This window comes from Oncorhynchus clarkii, chromosome 16 (genome assembly GCF_045791955.1).
Source record: "Oncorhynchus clarkii lewisi isolate Uvic-CL-2024 chromosome 16, UVic_Ocla_1.0, whole genome shotgun sequence".
Lineage (NCBI taxonomy): Eukaryota > Metazoa > Chordata > Actinopteri > Salmoniformes > Salmonidae > Oncorhynchus > Oncorhynchus clarkii.
In genome coordinates this window covers 5,569,825-5,584,824 of record NC_092162.1, presented here as the reverse complement: position 1 = coordinate 5,584,824, position 15,000 = coordinate 5,569,825, and the positions used below count along the sequence as shown (strand labels likewise).

The window sequence follows — 15,000 nt, the reverse complement described above, 5'->3', positions numbered from 1 at the left end:
ACCAGACAGACAGAGAACCAGACAGAGATAGAACCAGACAGACATAGAACCAGAAAAACAGAGAACCAGACAGAGATAGAACCAGACAGACATAGCACCAGACAGACATAGAACCAGACAGACATAGAACCAGACAGACAGCCAGAGAACCAGACAGACATAGAAACAGACAGACAGCCAGAGAACCAGACAGACATAGAACCAGACAGACAGCCAGAGAACCAGACAGACAGCTCTACCCTCAGGGCGTGTGGCGTGTCCCTCCCTCCCTCCCTACCCTCAAGGCGTGTGGCGTGTCCCTCCCCTCCTTACAATCAGGGCATATGGTGTGTCCCTCACCTCCTTACAATCAGGGCACGTGGCGTGTCCCTACCCTCCCCTCCCTACCCTCAGGGCGTGTGGCGTGTCCCTCCCCTCCCTACCCTCAGGGCGTGTGGCGTGTCCCTCCCCTCTCTACCCTCAGGGCGTGTGGCGTGTCCCTCCCCTCCCTACCCTCAGGGCGTGTCCCTCCCCTCCCTACCCTCAGGGCGTGTCCCTCCCCTCCCTACCCTCAGGGCGTGTGGCGTGTCCCTCCCCTCCCTACCCTCAGGGCGTGTCCCTCCCCTCCCTACCCTCAGGGCGTGTGGCGTGTCCCTCCCCTCCCTACCCTCAGGGCGTGTCCCTCCCCTCCCTACCCTCAGGGCGTGTCCCTCCCCTCCCTACCCTCAGGGCATGTGGCGTGTCCCTCCCCTCCCTACCCTCAGGGCGTGTGGCGTGTCCCTCCCATCCCTACCCGCAGGGCGTGTCCCTCCCCTCCCTACCCTCAGGGCGTGTGGCGTGTCCCCTCCCTACCCTTAGGGTGTGTGGCGTGTCCCTCCCCTCCCTACACCCAGGGCGTGTGGCGTGTCCCTCCCCTCCCTACCCTCAGGGCGTGTGGCGTGTCCCTCCCCTCCCCTCCCTACCCTCAGGGCATGTGGCGTGTCCCTCCCCTCCCTACCCTCAGGGCGTGTGGCGTGTCCCTCCCCTCCCTACCCTCTGGGCGTGTGGCGTGTCCCTCCCCTCCCTACCATCAGGGCGTGTGGCGTGTCCCTCCCCTCCCTACCCTCAGGGCGTGTGGCGTGTCCCTCCCCTCCCTACCCTCAGGGCGTGTGGCGTGTCCCTCCCCTCCCTACCCTCAGGGCGTGTGGTGTGTCCCTCCCCTCCCTACCCTCAGGGCGTGTGGCGTGTCCCTCCCCTCCCTACCCTCAGGGCGTGTGGCGTGTCCCTCCCCTCCCTACCCTCAGGGCGTGTGGCGTGTCCCTCCCTCCCTACCCTCAGGGCGTGTGGCGTGTCCCTCCCCTCCCTACCCTCAGGGCGTGTGGCGTGTCCCTCCCTCCCTACCCTCAGGGCGTATGGCGTGTCCCTCCCCTCCCTACCCTCAGGGCGTGTGGCGTGTCCCTCCCCTCCCTACCCTCAGGGCGTGTCCCTCCCCTCCCTACCCTCAGGGCGTGTCCCTCCCCTCCCTACCCTCAGGGCATGTGGCGTGTCCCTCCCCTCCCTACCCTCAGGGCGTGTGGCGTGTCCCTCCCCTCCCTACCCTCAGGGCGTGTGGCGTGTCCCTCCCCTCCCTACCCTCAGGGCGTGTGGTGTGTCCCTCCCCTCCCTACCCTCAGGGCGTGTGGCGTGTCCCTCCCCTCCCTACCCTCAGGGCGTGTGGCGTGTCCCTCCCCTCCCTACCCTCAGGGCGTGTGGCGTGTCCCTCCCTCCCTACCCTCAGGGCGTGTGGCGTGTCCCTCCCCTCCCTACCCTCAGGGCGTGTGGCGTGTCCCTCCCTCCCTACCTTCAGGGCGTGTGGCGTGTCCCTCCCCTCCCTACCCTCAGGGCGTGTGGCGTGTCCCTCCCCTCCCTACCCTCAGGGCGTGTCCCTCCCCTCCCTACCCTCAGGGCGTGTCCCTCCCCTCCCTACCCTCAGGGCGTGTGGCGTGTCCCTCCCCTCCCTACCCTCAGGGCGTGTGGCGTGTCCCTCCCCTCCCTACCATCAGGGCGTGTCCCTCCCCTCCCTACCCTCAGGGCGTGTCCCTCCCATCCCTACCCTCAAGGCGTGTGGCGTGTACCTCCCTTCCCTACCCTCAGGGCGTGTGGCGTGTCCCTCCCCTCCCTACCCTCAGGGCGTCTGGCGTGTCCCTCCCCTCCCTACCATCAGGGCGTGTGGCGTGTCCTGTGTGCAGTAAATCCTCAGGATGTAGTCCAGGGAGAGGCAGGGGGCTCTGGGGGCGAACAGGGCCAGCTGTAGCCTCTTACAGGCGGGCTGGGGAGGGCAGGACTGGCCCACTAGACTGTAGGTCCCCAACTGTTCCATCACCACGTGGCAGTTCGACTCCTCTAGCTGGAGGTAGCAGGGGGACGATAGACTCTCCTCTCCCACCGTCAGCACCTCCTAGTGGCAGGATAGAGGTAGTGCAGAGTAGAAGGGGTTGAAGAAGTGACTGGAGACTTCTGGACATAAACATTTACATAATCTATTCTGGCATCAGGGTAAAGAAGAATTCAATTAAAGTGAGTAAAGATTCAGGACATTATAGGACACAGAAATGCATCCAGCCCGGTAGAGACAGCAGAGGTGACCTGTCAACCAGCCCGGTAGAGACAGCAGAGGTGACCTGTCATCCAGTAGAGACAGCAGAGGTGACCTGTCATCCAGTCCGGTAGAGACAGCAGAGGTGACCTGTCATCCAGTAGAGACAGCAGAGGTGACCTGTCATCCAGCCCGGTAGAGACAGCAGAGGTGACCTGTCATCCAGTAGAGACAGCAGAGGTGACCTGTCATCCAGTAGAGACAGCAGAGGTGACCTGTCATCAGGCCCGGTAGAGACAGCAGAGGTGACCTGTCAACCAGCCCGGTAGAGACAGCAGAGGTGACCTGTCATCCAGCCCAGTAGAGACAGCAGAGGTGACCTGTCATCTAGCCCGGTAGAGACAGCAGAGGTGACCTGTCATCCAGTAGAGACAGCAGAGGTGACCTGTCAACCAGCCCGATAGAGATAGCAGAGGTGACCTGTCATCCAGTAGAGACAGCAGAGGTGACCTGTCATCCAGTAGAGACAGCAGAGGTGACCTGTCATCCAGTAGAGACAGCAGAGGTGACCTGTCATCCAGTAGAGACAGCAGAGGTGACCTGTCATCCAGTAGAGACAGCAGAGGTGACCTGTCATCCAGCCCGGTAGAGATAGCAGAGATGACCTGTCATCCAGTAGAGACAGCAGAGGTGACCTGTCATCCAGTAGAGACAGCAGAGGTGACCTGCCATCTATTAGAGACAGCAGAGGTGACCTGTCATCCAGTAGAGACAGCAGAGGTGACCTATCATCCAGCCCGACAGAGACAGCAGAGTTGACCTGCCATCTATTAGAGACAGAGGAGAGACATCCAGTCCGGTAGAGACAGCAGAGGTGACCTGTCATCCAGTAGAGACAGCAGAGGTGACCTGTCATCCAGTCCGGTAGAGACAGCAGAGGTGACCTGTCATCCAGTGGAGACAGCAGAGATGACCTGTCATCCAGTAGAGACAGCAGAGGTGACCTGTCATCCAGCCCGGTAGAGACAGCAGAGGTGACCTGTCATCCAGTAGAGACAGCAGAGGTGACCTGTCATCCAGTCCGGTAGAGACAGCAGAGATGACCTGTCATCCAGTAGAGACAGCAGAGGTGACCTGTCATCCAGCCCGACAGAGACAGCAGAGGTGACCTGTCATCCAGTAGAGACAGCAGAGGTGACCTGTCAACCAGCCCGATAGAGATAGCAGAGGTGACCTGTCATCCAGTAGAGACAGCAGAGGTGACCTGTCATCCAGTAGAGACAGCAGAGGTGACCTGTCATCCAGTCCGGTAGAGACAGCAGAGATGACCTGTCCAGATCATGTTCCAACTTCTCATTTGGAATCTCTGTATTTTACAAGAACACCTTATTTCTGATTATGACCTTCGACCCTATTTCATCATCTCTAGTCTACAGCAACTGTTTCCTGTGCCAAGTAGCCTAGTGGTTAGAGGGTTGGGCCAGTAACCAAAATGGTTGCTGGATTGAATCCCCGAGCTGACAAGGTAAAAAAATCTGTCATTCTGCCCATTGAGCAAGGCAGTTAACCCACAGTTCGCCGCACCTCTCTGATTCACAGGGGTTGGGTTAAATGCAGAAGACACATTTCAGTTGAATACATTCAGTTGTACAACTGACTAGGTATCCCCCTCTTTGTCTGTCTTCTTCCTTCCCTCCCTCCTTCTCTCTCTCTTCTTCCCTCCCTCTCTCTGTCGCTCCTCCCCCTGGCCCCTTCCTTCTCTCTCTCTTCTTCCCTCCCTCTCTCTGTCTCTCCTCCCCCCTCCCTCCTTCTCTCTCTCTTCTTCCCTCCCTCTCTCTGTCTCTCCTCCTCCCCTCCCTCCTTCTCTCTCTCTTCTTCCCTCCCTCTCTCGGTCTCTCCTCCTCCCCTCCCTCCTTCTCTCTCTCTTCTTCCCTCCCTCTCTCTGTCTCTCCTCCCCCCCTCCCTCCTTCTCTCTCTCTTCTTCCCTCCCTCTCTCTGTCTCTCCTCCTCCCCTCCCTCCTTCTCTCTCTCTTCTTCCCTCCCTCTCTCTGTCTCCCCCCCCCCCTTCCTTCTCTCTCCCTTCCCATGTCTCACCTCCCATGCCCCTTGGTGTGTCTGTGTCTTGAGGGTGAGGGTCCAGTCTGGTGTTGGGGTATCTAGCTGGGCACAGTGTGGCAGAGTGAGGACCACAGGTCGACTCAGCAGCATGCCTGATGGACCACAGCTCACCACCGGGCTCAGCACTGTCTGACTGCCCTCCGACGGTAACCTAGAATAATATATATTAATAACATGTTAATAACACATAGTAATAACCCTGTCTCATCCATGACCTCCGACGGCAACCTAGAAAACACTAAGAGACAAGAACATCGGTGTCCTTTTTAAATGATTGTTCACTCTACCGTAACTCTTGAACATCATTGAGAAACCAGATTGGATGTCAACATTTGAGCCTGCCTGACCGTAGAGAGACCGCAAGAATCATTTCACTCAACTCAAAGCGGATCAACAGTACTTTAGAGTAAACATGTCACAGAGAAGTCATGAACTGAAAATCAGTGGTGGGGAAATGTAAAAATGTAACGAGTACTTTTGAGTGTCAGGGAAAATGTACGTTAAAAGTACTTTATTTTAAAAAGTTTAAAGTACTTTATTTTAAAAGTTAAAAGTACTTTATTTTAAAAGTTAAAAGTTAAAAGTACTTTATTTTAAAAGTTAAAATTTAAAAGTACTTTATTTTAAAAGCTAAAATTTAAAAGTACTTTATTTTAAAAGTTAAAAGTACTTTATTTTAAAAGTTAAAAGTACTTTATTTTAAAAGTTAAAAGTACTTTATTTTAAAAGTTAAAAGTTAAAAGTACTTTATTTTAAAAGTTAAAATTTAAAAGTACTTTATTTTAAAAGTTAAAATTTAAAAGTACTTTATTTTAAAAGTTAAAAGTACTTTATTTTAAAAGTTAAAAGTTAAAAGTACTTTATTTTAAAAGTTAAAAGTACTTTATTTTAAAAGTTAAAAGTTAAAAGTAATTTATTTTAAAAGTTAAAATTTAAAAGTACTTTATTTTAAAAGTTAAAAGTACTTTATTTTAAAAGTTAAAAGTACTTTATTTTAAAAGTTAAAAGTTAAAAGTACTTTATTTTAAAAGTTAAAAGTTAAAAGTACTTTATTTTAAAAGTTAAAAGTTAAAAGTACTTTATTTTAAAAGTTAAAAGATAAAAGTACTTTATTTTAAAAGTTAAAAGTTAAAAGTACTTTATTTTAAAAGTTAAAAGTTAAAAGTACTTTATTTTAAAAGTTAAAAGTTAAAAGTACTTTATTTTAAAAGTTAAAAGTACTTTATTTTAAAAGTTAAAAGTTAAAAGTACTTTATTTTCTTTAGGAATGTAAGTGAAGTAAAAGTAAAAGTTGTCAAAAAATATAAATAGTAAAGTACAGATACCCCCACCCCCCCAAAAATGACTTTAATAAAGACTTTAAAGTATTTTAACATAAGTACTTTCCACCACTGCTGAAAATCACGGTCAAAAATCAACTTTAAAATCCCAAATAGCACCCTATTCCCTAAATATACGCATTTAGTATCGGCGCAAAAAATCATGACCGCCCACTGATTTATTCATATTTTTTATGATGTATGATACAAAAATAAACATTGGGAGAAATATATTGTTCAATAATATCATGTTTGAGATTTAACAATCAACTAATTAAAAAGTGAACAGTCAGGGTAGAATCTAAAATATCCCCAAATGTCACTCTGATAGCATAGGAACAAGACAGAAGCCATGGCAAAATTTGTAGAATTTAAAGGAAACTCGTTTTAAAACTGTAAAATGTTGTCTCTGGACCATGTCAACATGTGTAGAATTGCAGTAAATTAGCTTTAAAACAGCAAAATGTGGTCTCTGCGGCCAAGAGGAGGGCCTCTAAATCCGGACCATTGGCCACGCCCACTACCACTGTGTGTGTCTGTGTGTAGGTACAAGGGGAGGGCCTCTAAATCCGGACCATTGGCCACGCCCACTACCACTGTGTGTGTCTGTGTGTAGGTACAAGGGGAGGGCCTCTAAATCCGGACCATTGGCCACGCCCACTACCACTGTGTGTGTCTGTGTGTAGGTACAAGGGTAGGGCCTCTAAATCCAGACCATTGGCCACGCCCACTACCACTGTGTGTGTCTGTGTGTAGGTACAAGGGGAGGGCCTCTAAATCCAGACCATTGGCCACGCCCACTACCACTGTGTGTGTCTGTGTGTAGGTACAAGGGGAGGTGACCTTGGATGAGTCTAGTTTACTTACATGGTTTTCTCCCACTTGTTGATGGTGAGGTAGATCTCATAGAACTTCCCCTGAGGAATAGTACCTGGTGGAACCAACAGACTCACACCTAGAGAGAGGAGAGAGGGGGAGAGGGGAGGAGAGAGAGGGGGAGAGGAGAGAGAGAGAGAGAGAGAGAGGAGAGAGAGAGGAGAGAGAGAGGAGAGAGAGAGAGAGAGGGGAAAGAGAGAGAGAGAGAGGAGAGAGAGAGAGAGAGAGAGAGATGAGAGAGGAGGAGAGAGGGGGGAGAGGGGAGGAGAGAGGAGAGAGAGGGGGGAGAGGAGAGAGAGAGAGAGAGAGAGAGGAGAGAGAAAGAGGAGAGAGGAGGAGAGAGGGGGGAGAGGGGAGGAGAGAGGGGGGAGATTAGCGAGAGAGAGAGGAGAGAGGAGAGAGAGAGAGGAGAGAGGAGAGAGAGAGGGGAAAGAGAGAGAGAGGAGAGAGAGAGAGAGAGATAGAGAGAGAAGAGAGGAGAGAGAGAGGAGAGAGGAGAGAGAGAGGAGAGAGAGAGAGGGGAAAGAGAGAGAGAGAGAGGAGAGGAGGAGAGAGAGAAAGTGTGTGTATGACAATGTGTTCCCTGTTTGTGTGTGTGTGTGTCTGTATGATATGACTGTGTGTAGCCTACCTGTGTTAGGGATGGCAAGGCGTCCCCCCAGGTTGCCCAGGGTTACAGAGGTGCTGTGACCAGGCTCTCTGGACAGTGTATGGTGCACGTCTCTGTCAAGGTCACATTCAAGTTCAGAGTTTTACCACACACACATAGCAGTCAATATAAACTGTGTTGGAGATGTGTGTGTATCTTACCTGTCCCGTACCATGGTGACCCCCATGCCAACATGTTTCAGGCTGAGGATCTCAGGGTCGCTGTGGCCCTCTGCTGGTAACTCCAGGGATGACAGGTTAGATGAGTTATACATCTTTATTTGAGAGAGAAAACAACAACATACACTGAACAAAAAAATAATACATGTAACAATTTACTGAGTTACAGTTCATATAAGGACATCAGTCGATTGAAATGAATTAATTCGGCCCTAATCTATGGATTTCACATGACTGGGCAGGGGCGAGAGGAGAGAGGAGAGAGGAGAGAAAGATGGGAAAGAGAGAGAGAGAGAGAGAGAGAGAGGGAGAAGAGATTCAGAGAGGAGAGAAGATAGAGGAAAGAAATAGAAGGAGAGAGAGGAAGGGAGAGAAGAGATACAGAGAGGAGGAGAGACAAAGAGAGGCAGAAAGAGGAGAGAGGAGAGAGATGGAGGGAGAGAAAGAGAAAAGCAGAGGGAAAGAGAGAGAGAGGTTTAGATCAGTTTATTAGTTAATAGCTTCTGTGTGTGTGTGTGTGGTTAATTCAGCCCTAGGCTGGGCAGGGGCACAGCCATGAGTATAGAACATTTCTGAGATCTTTAATTTCAAATCATGAAACATGGGATCAACACTTTACATGATGCGTTTTATATTTTTGTTAAGTATTTATTATAAGCCTTAAAATAGGACATTATAAATGCTGAAACAGGCTGTGGGTAAAGTGTTACCATTTCAATGTATTGAGTTTTCAGTGCGTTCATTCATTGCTGTTCCATTCACAGTACATTCCACTCATTCATGTTTCAGTCGCCAATAAATATAACTTATTGAATTATTGAGTTTACGAATATGTAATTAAAACATGTCTGAAAACCTGATGGAGACAGCTTGTTAACGTTGGCTAAATAATATTGAATGTATTAAATCAAAATGGCTATCTTCTTTTCATTTGTATGAGTTTACAAATATACACCAAACATACACCATTCACCATACACCATACACTATACACCACACACCATACACCAAACATACACCATTCACCATACACCATACACTATACACCACACACCACACACCATATAACCCATACACCATACACCATACACCATATAACCCATACACCATACACCAACCACACACCATACATCATACACCATCGATTAAACACCATACACCATATAACCCATACACCATACACCAACCACACACCATACACCATACACCATCGATTAAACACCATACACCAAACACCATACACCATATAACCCATACACCATACACCATACACCATACACCATCGATTAAACACCATACACCAAACACCATACACCATTCACCATACACCATACACCATATAACCCATACACCATACACCATATAACCCATACACCATACACCATACACCATATAACCCATACACCATATAACCCATACACCATACACCATATAACCCATACACCATACACCATATAACCAAACACCATACACCATATAACCCATACACCAAACATACACCAAATATGACTATTATACCATAAAATGTCAACATGTTTTTCTTAGTCACTCTGCTTCTGCTTGGGGTCTAAAGCACTTTGCTGATGTAAAAATGGCTTTATAAATACATTTGATTGACCTGAATTCAAACGCACGCACGCACACACACACACACACACACACACACACACACACACACACACACACACACACACACACACACACACACACACACACACACACACACACACACACACACACACACACACACACACACACACACACACACACACACACACACACACACACACACACACACACTCACTTTGATCTTAAGGCTGGGCAGGGGGTCCAGCAGGGGAGAGGTTGTCATGGGGATCTTGTGGTGACCATCGTTGGCACCCTGCTGCAGGGAGAAGAGAGGATCCCTGAAGGTACACGCTGTGGCTGTCAGGTCTGGGGGCGCAGAGGGGTGGAGGAGGTGAGGGTTGTCTGCGGGAGGAGTGGAGTTTTGGTAGCAGTGGATAGCCAGGTCCAGAGATCACAGACAACCAGGTAAACAACAACATGTTGAGGAGAGAGAGACAGGTAATGGATGAGAATATATTGATTATATTGATTACTTGAAGATCAAAGTAAGATAATTAGTGGTCTAGTTTAGAAAGCTTAGGAGCAAACTGAGGTAGTTAGGAGCAAACTGAGGTAGTTAGGAGCAAACTGAGGTAGTTAGGAGAAAACTGAGGTAGTTAGGAGCAAATTGGGGTAGTGTTTCACAAATGGAGGTGGTTTGGAACAAACTGAGGTGGTTAGGAACAAACTGAGGTAGTTAGGAGAAAACTGAGGTAGTTAGGAGAAAACTGAGGTAGTTAGGAGAAAACTGAGGTAGTTAGGAGCAAACTGAGGTAGTTAGTGAGGTAGTTAGGAACAAACTGAGGTAGTTAGGAACAAACTGAGGTAGTTAGGAGCAAACTGAGGTAGTTAGGAGAAAACTGAGGTGGTTAGGAGAAAACTGAGGTAGTTAGGAACAAACTGAGGTGGTTAGGAACAAACTGAGGTAGTTAGGAACAAACTGAGGTAGTTAGGAAAAAACAGAGGTAGTTAGGAGCAAACTGAGGTAGTTAGGAGCAAACTGTGGTAGTTAGGAACAAACTGAGGTAGTTAGGAGCAAACTGAGGTAGTTAGGAACAAACTGAGGTAGTTAGGAACAAACTGAGGTAGTTAGGAACAAACTGAGGTAGTTAGGAGCAAACTGAGGTAGTTAGGAACAAACTGAGGTAGTTAGGAGCAAACTGAGGTAGTTAGGAACAAACTGAGGTAGTTAGGAACAAACTGAGGTAGTTAGGAGCAAACTGAGGTAGTTAGGAGCAAACTGAGGTAGTTAGGAGCAAACTGAGGTAGTTAGGGGCAAACTGTGGTAGTTAGGAACAAACTGAGGTAGTTAGGAGCAAACTGAGGTAGTTAGGAGCAAACTGAGGTGGTTAGGAGCAAACTGAGGTAGTTAGGAACAAACTGAGGTAGTTAGGAGCAAACTGAGGTAGTTAGGAGCAAACTGAGGTAGTTAGGAGCAAACTGAGGTAGTTAGGAGCAAACTGAGGTAGTTAGGAGCAAACTGAGGTAGTTAGGAACAAACTGAGGTAGTTAGGTACAAACTGAGGTGGTTAGGAGCAAACTGAGGTAGTTAGGGGCAAACTGAGGTCGTTAGGAACAAACTGAGGTAGTTAGGAGCAAACTGAGGTAGTTAGGAGCAAACTGAGGTAGTTAGGACCAAACTGAGGTAGTTAGGAGCAAACTGAGGTAGTTAGGAGCAAACTGAGGTAGTTAGGAGCAAACTGAGGTAGTTAGGAGCAAACTGAGGTAGTTAGGAACAAACTGAGGTAGTTAGGAACAAACTGAGGTAGTTAGGAACAAACTGAGATAGTTAGGAGCAAACTGAGGTAGTTAGGAGCAAACTGAGGTAGTTAGGAACAAACTGAGGTAGTTAGGAGCAAACTGAGGTAGTTAGGAGCAAACTGAGGTAGTTAGGAGCAAACTGAGGTAGTTAGGAGCAAACTGAGGTAGTTAGGAACAAACTGAGGTAGTTAGGAACAAACTGAGGTAGTTAGGAACAAACTGAGGTAGTTAGGAGCAAACTGAGGTAGTTAGGAGCAAACTGAGGTAGTTAGGAGCAAACTGAGGTAGTTAGGAGCAAACTGAGGTAGTTACTGAGGTAGTTAGGAACAAACTGAGGTAGCTAGGAACAAACTGAGGTAGTTAGGAGCAAACTGAGGTAGTTAGGAACAAACTGAGGTAGTTAGGAACAAACTGAGGTAGTTAGGAGCAAACTGAGGTAGTTAGGAGCAAACTGAGGTAGTTAGGAGCAAACTGAGGTAGTTAGGAACAAACTGAGGTAGTTAGGAGCAAACTGAGGTAGTTAGGAACAAACTGAGGTGGTTAGGAACAAACTGAGGTAGTTAGGAGCAAACTGAGGTAGTTAGGAACAAACTGAGGTAGTTAGGAACAAACTGAGGTAGTTAGGAACAAACTGAGGTAGTTAGGAGCAAACTGAGGTAGTTAGGAACAAACTGAGGTAGTTAGGAACAAACTGAGGTGTAGACAAACTACTAGCTGATATACAAGTTTGGAGATCAAGAACTGCTAAAAAAAAATGTGATTAAAAAGAATTGAAAGAACAGACTGAGGAAGAGAGACAGGTAGAAACGGATTTAAGATCAAAGTAGGAGAATAGGCTGTCTGGTTTTTAGAAAGCAGAGAGAACTATCCACGTGGAACCAGATGTCTAACCTAGACGACACGAGACAGCAAACCATGGTGGACTCACCCTGTCTGGGTGGTTTATAGTTGCCGGGCTGGAAGGCTGTGGTGAGGGCGGAGGAGGAGTCAGTGATATCGCCGTGGAGATGGCGACAGTTGCGTCGGTATGCCAACACCCCCACACACAGCACCAGCACCACACACAGTAACAGCGCCCCCACCAGGCCAGCGTACACCGTTACACCCATACCAGGGTCCATTGCTGAGAGAGAGAGAGAGAGAGAGAGAGAGAGAGAGAGAGAGAGAGAGAGAGAGAGAGAGAGAGAGAGAGAGAGAGAGAGAGAGAGAGAGAGAGAGAGAGAGAGAGAGAGGAGAGAGAGGGTTAGGGCATTGCATGGACACACACGCCACACACACACACACGCCACACACACACACACACACACACACACACACACACACACACACACACACACACACACACACACACACACACACACACACACACACACACACACAGTTAGATACACCAACACAGGCCAAGAGGAAAAGAAGGGCCAAACAGACAGACATCCTTCTGAACAAGTTGAAACAGTCTAACAGGATCTATTCTTCATTCAACCTTTCTCCTGTCTGAAGACACTGTCCTCGAGAGCTCTGAATAACAACAGCAAATATTGGAGGATTGCAGTAGACTGTTGTTGTCATTGTTGAGTTGTTGAAGGTGAAAACATTCAGTTCTCCCACTACACCTCCTCCCCAGCAGGGGTAGCTGTTGTCTACACTAGGAACGTTTGGGTAAAGGATGGGAAGGGAGGGGTGCCAGGGATTAAACCTCACCAGTTCCCTGTTCTCTCCTCTGCACTTCTCTCCTGTTCCTCTCCCTCTCCCCCTCTCCTCCTTTCCCCACATACTAACCTCCTCTCCTCTCCTCCTTTCCCCACATACTAACCTCCTCTCCTCTCCTCTCCTCTCCTCTCCTCTCCTCTCCTCTCCTCTCCTCTCCTCTCCTCTCCTCTCTCCTGCTGTGTGATCGTTTCTGACTAGCCTGCACACAGTGCTGCCTTGGCCTGCTTAGCCCTGACTCCACCACACTAACACAGAAAGAGACAGGCGTAAAACAGGAGGAAGAGAGAAAGAGAAGAGTGGAGAACAGAGGAGCTGAGGTATTATACATGGGAAGATAAAATGTGATTAAGAAGAGGAACAGGACTAGAAGTGAGAGGAGGGAAAGAGGGGAGGGATTAAGGTGAGAGGAGAAAAGAGGAGTGGAGAGGAAGAGAAGAGGAGAGGGGACGAGGAGAGGAGGGAAGGAGAGAGGAGGGGAGAAGGAGAGGGGAAGAAAGGAGGAGAGTGGAAGAGTGGAGGAGAGGGGAAGAGGAGAGGAGGGAAGGAGAGGGGAGAAGAAGAGAAGGGAAGGAGAGAGGAGGGGAGAAGGAGATGGGAAGAGAGGAGGAGGGAAGGAGAGGGGAGAAGGAGAGGATGAGAAAGGAGTAGAGAGGATGAGAGGATGAGAGGAGGAGAGAAGTATTCAGAGGACAGAAAAAGGAAAAAATGTACAGACTAAAGTACAAGAGAAGGAAAAGGTAGAAGAGGAGAGCCTGAGGCGCAGCGGAGGAGCGGAGTGGAGCTCTCACGCTCACGTGGTGCGACAGGACTGGATCAGACAGCCGTCCTTACTTATTACCACAGGAATGGAACAATAGCGAATTAGGTGCATTACTGTAGAGCGTCCTTCCCCTGAGACCATGTCACATCCAGCTGAAGAACATTAGCATCACATGTACTGTAAAATATATTACTATATATTATTGATGACTTAAAACCAGATATAACATCAAGTTAGGTCCCTCAACAAGTCTTAATGCTCTAGTACTTCTAGTTTAAATGTAAAATATATTACTATATATTATTGATGACTTAAAACCTGATATAACAAGTTAGGTCCCTCAACAAGTCTTAATGCTCTAGTACAAGTCTTAATGCTCTAGTACAAGTCTTAATGCTCTAGTATCAGTCTTAACGCTCTACTACAAGTCTTAATGCTCTAGTACCAGTCTTAATGCTCTAGTACCAGTCTTAATGCTCTAGTACAAGTCTTAATGCTCTAGTACAAGTCTTAATGCTCTAGTACCAGTCTTAATGCTCCAGTACCAGTCTTAATGCTCTAGAACCAGTCTTAATGCTCTAGTACCAGTCTTAATGCTCTAGAACCAGTCTTAATGCTCTAGTACCAGTCTGAATGCTCAAGTACCAGTCTTAATGCTCTAGTACAAGTCTTAATGCTCTAGTACCAGTCTTAATGCTCTAGTACAAGTCTTAATGCTCTAGTACAAGTCTTAATGCTCTAAAACCAGTCTTAATGCTCTAGTACCAGTCTTAATGCTCCAGTACAAGTCTTAATGCTCTAGTACACGTCTTAATGCTCTAGTACCAGTCTTAATGCTCTAGTACCAGTCTTAATGCTCCAGTACAAGTCTTAATGCTCTAGTACAAGTCTTAATGCTCTAGTACAAGTCTTAATGCTCTAGTACCAGTCTTAATGCTCTAGTACCAGTCTTAATGCTCTAGTACAAGTCTTAATGCTCTAGTACAAGTCTTAATGCTCTAGTACCAGTCTTAATGCTCTAGTACAAGTCTTAATGCTCAAGTACAAGTCTTAATGCTCTAGTACAAGTCTTAATGCTCTAGTACAAGTCTTAATGCTCTAGTACAAGTCTTAATGCTCTAGTACCAGTCTTAATGCTCCAGTACAAGTCTTAATGCTCCAGTACAAGTCTTAATGCTCTAGTACAAGTCTTAATGCTCTAGAACAAGTCTTAATGCTCTAGTACCAGTCTTAATGCTCTAGTACCAGTCTGAATGCTCAAGTACCAGTCTTAATGCTCTAGTACAAGTCTTAATGCTCTAGTACCAGTCTTAATGCTCTAGTACAAGTCTTAATGCTCTAGTACAAGTCTTAATGCTCTAGAACCAATCTTAATGCTCTAGTACCAGTCTTAATGCTCCAGTACAAGTCTTAATGCTCTAGTACACGTCTTAATGCTCTAGTACCAGTCTTAATGCTCTAGTATCAGTCTTAATGCTCCAATGCTC

General features: G+C 47.5%; 1 protein-coding gene across 1 annotated transcript in view; it reads right to left on the bottom strand.

Moving 5' to 3' along the window:
• Positions 1 to 12,164, bottom strand: part of LOC139367412 (netrin receptor UNC5B-b-like) — a 16,844-nt gene extending 4,680 nt beyond the window's left edge. The window contains exons 1-7 of the mRNA XM_071105616.1: positions 11,972 to 12,164; positions 9,479 to 9,645; positions 7,657 to 7,769; positions 7,478 to 7,569; positions 6,838 to 6,925; positions 4,628 to 4,802; positions 2,156 to 2,395 (exon numbers count right to left, since the gene is read on the bottom strand). Of these exons, the coding sequence (XP_070961717.1) occupies positions 2,156 to 2,395; positions 4,628 to 4,802; positions 6,838 to 6,925; positions 7,478 to 7,569; positions 7,657 to 7,769; positions 9,479 to 9,645; positions 11,972 to 12,164 (1,068 nt within the window). The remainder of the gene's footprint in view (positions 1 to 2,155; positions 2,396 to 4,627; positions 4,803 to 6,837; positions 6,926 to 7,477; positions 7,570 to 7,656; positions 7,770 to 9,478; positions 9,646 to 11,971) is intronic.
• Between the last annotated feature and the right edge of the window lie 2,836 nt (positions 12,165 to 15,000).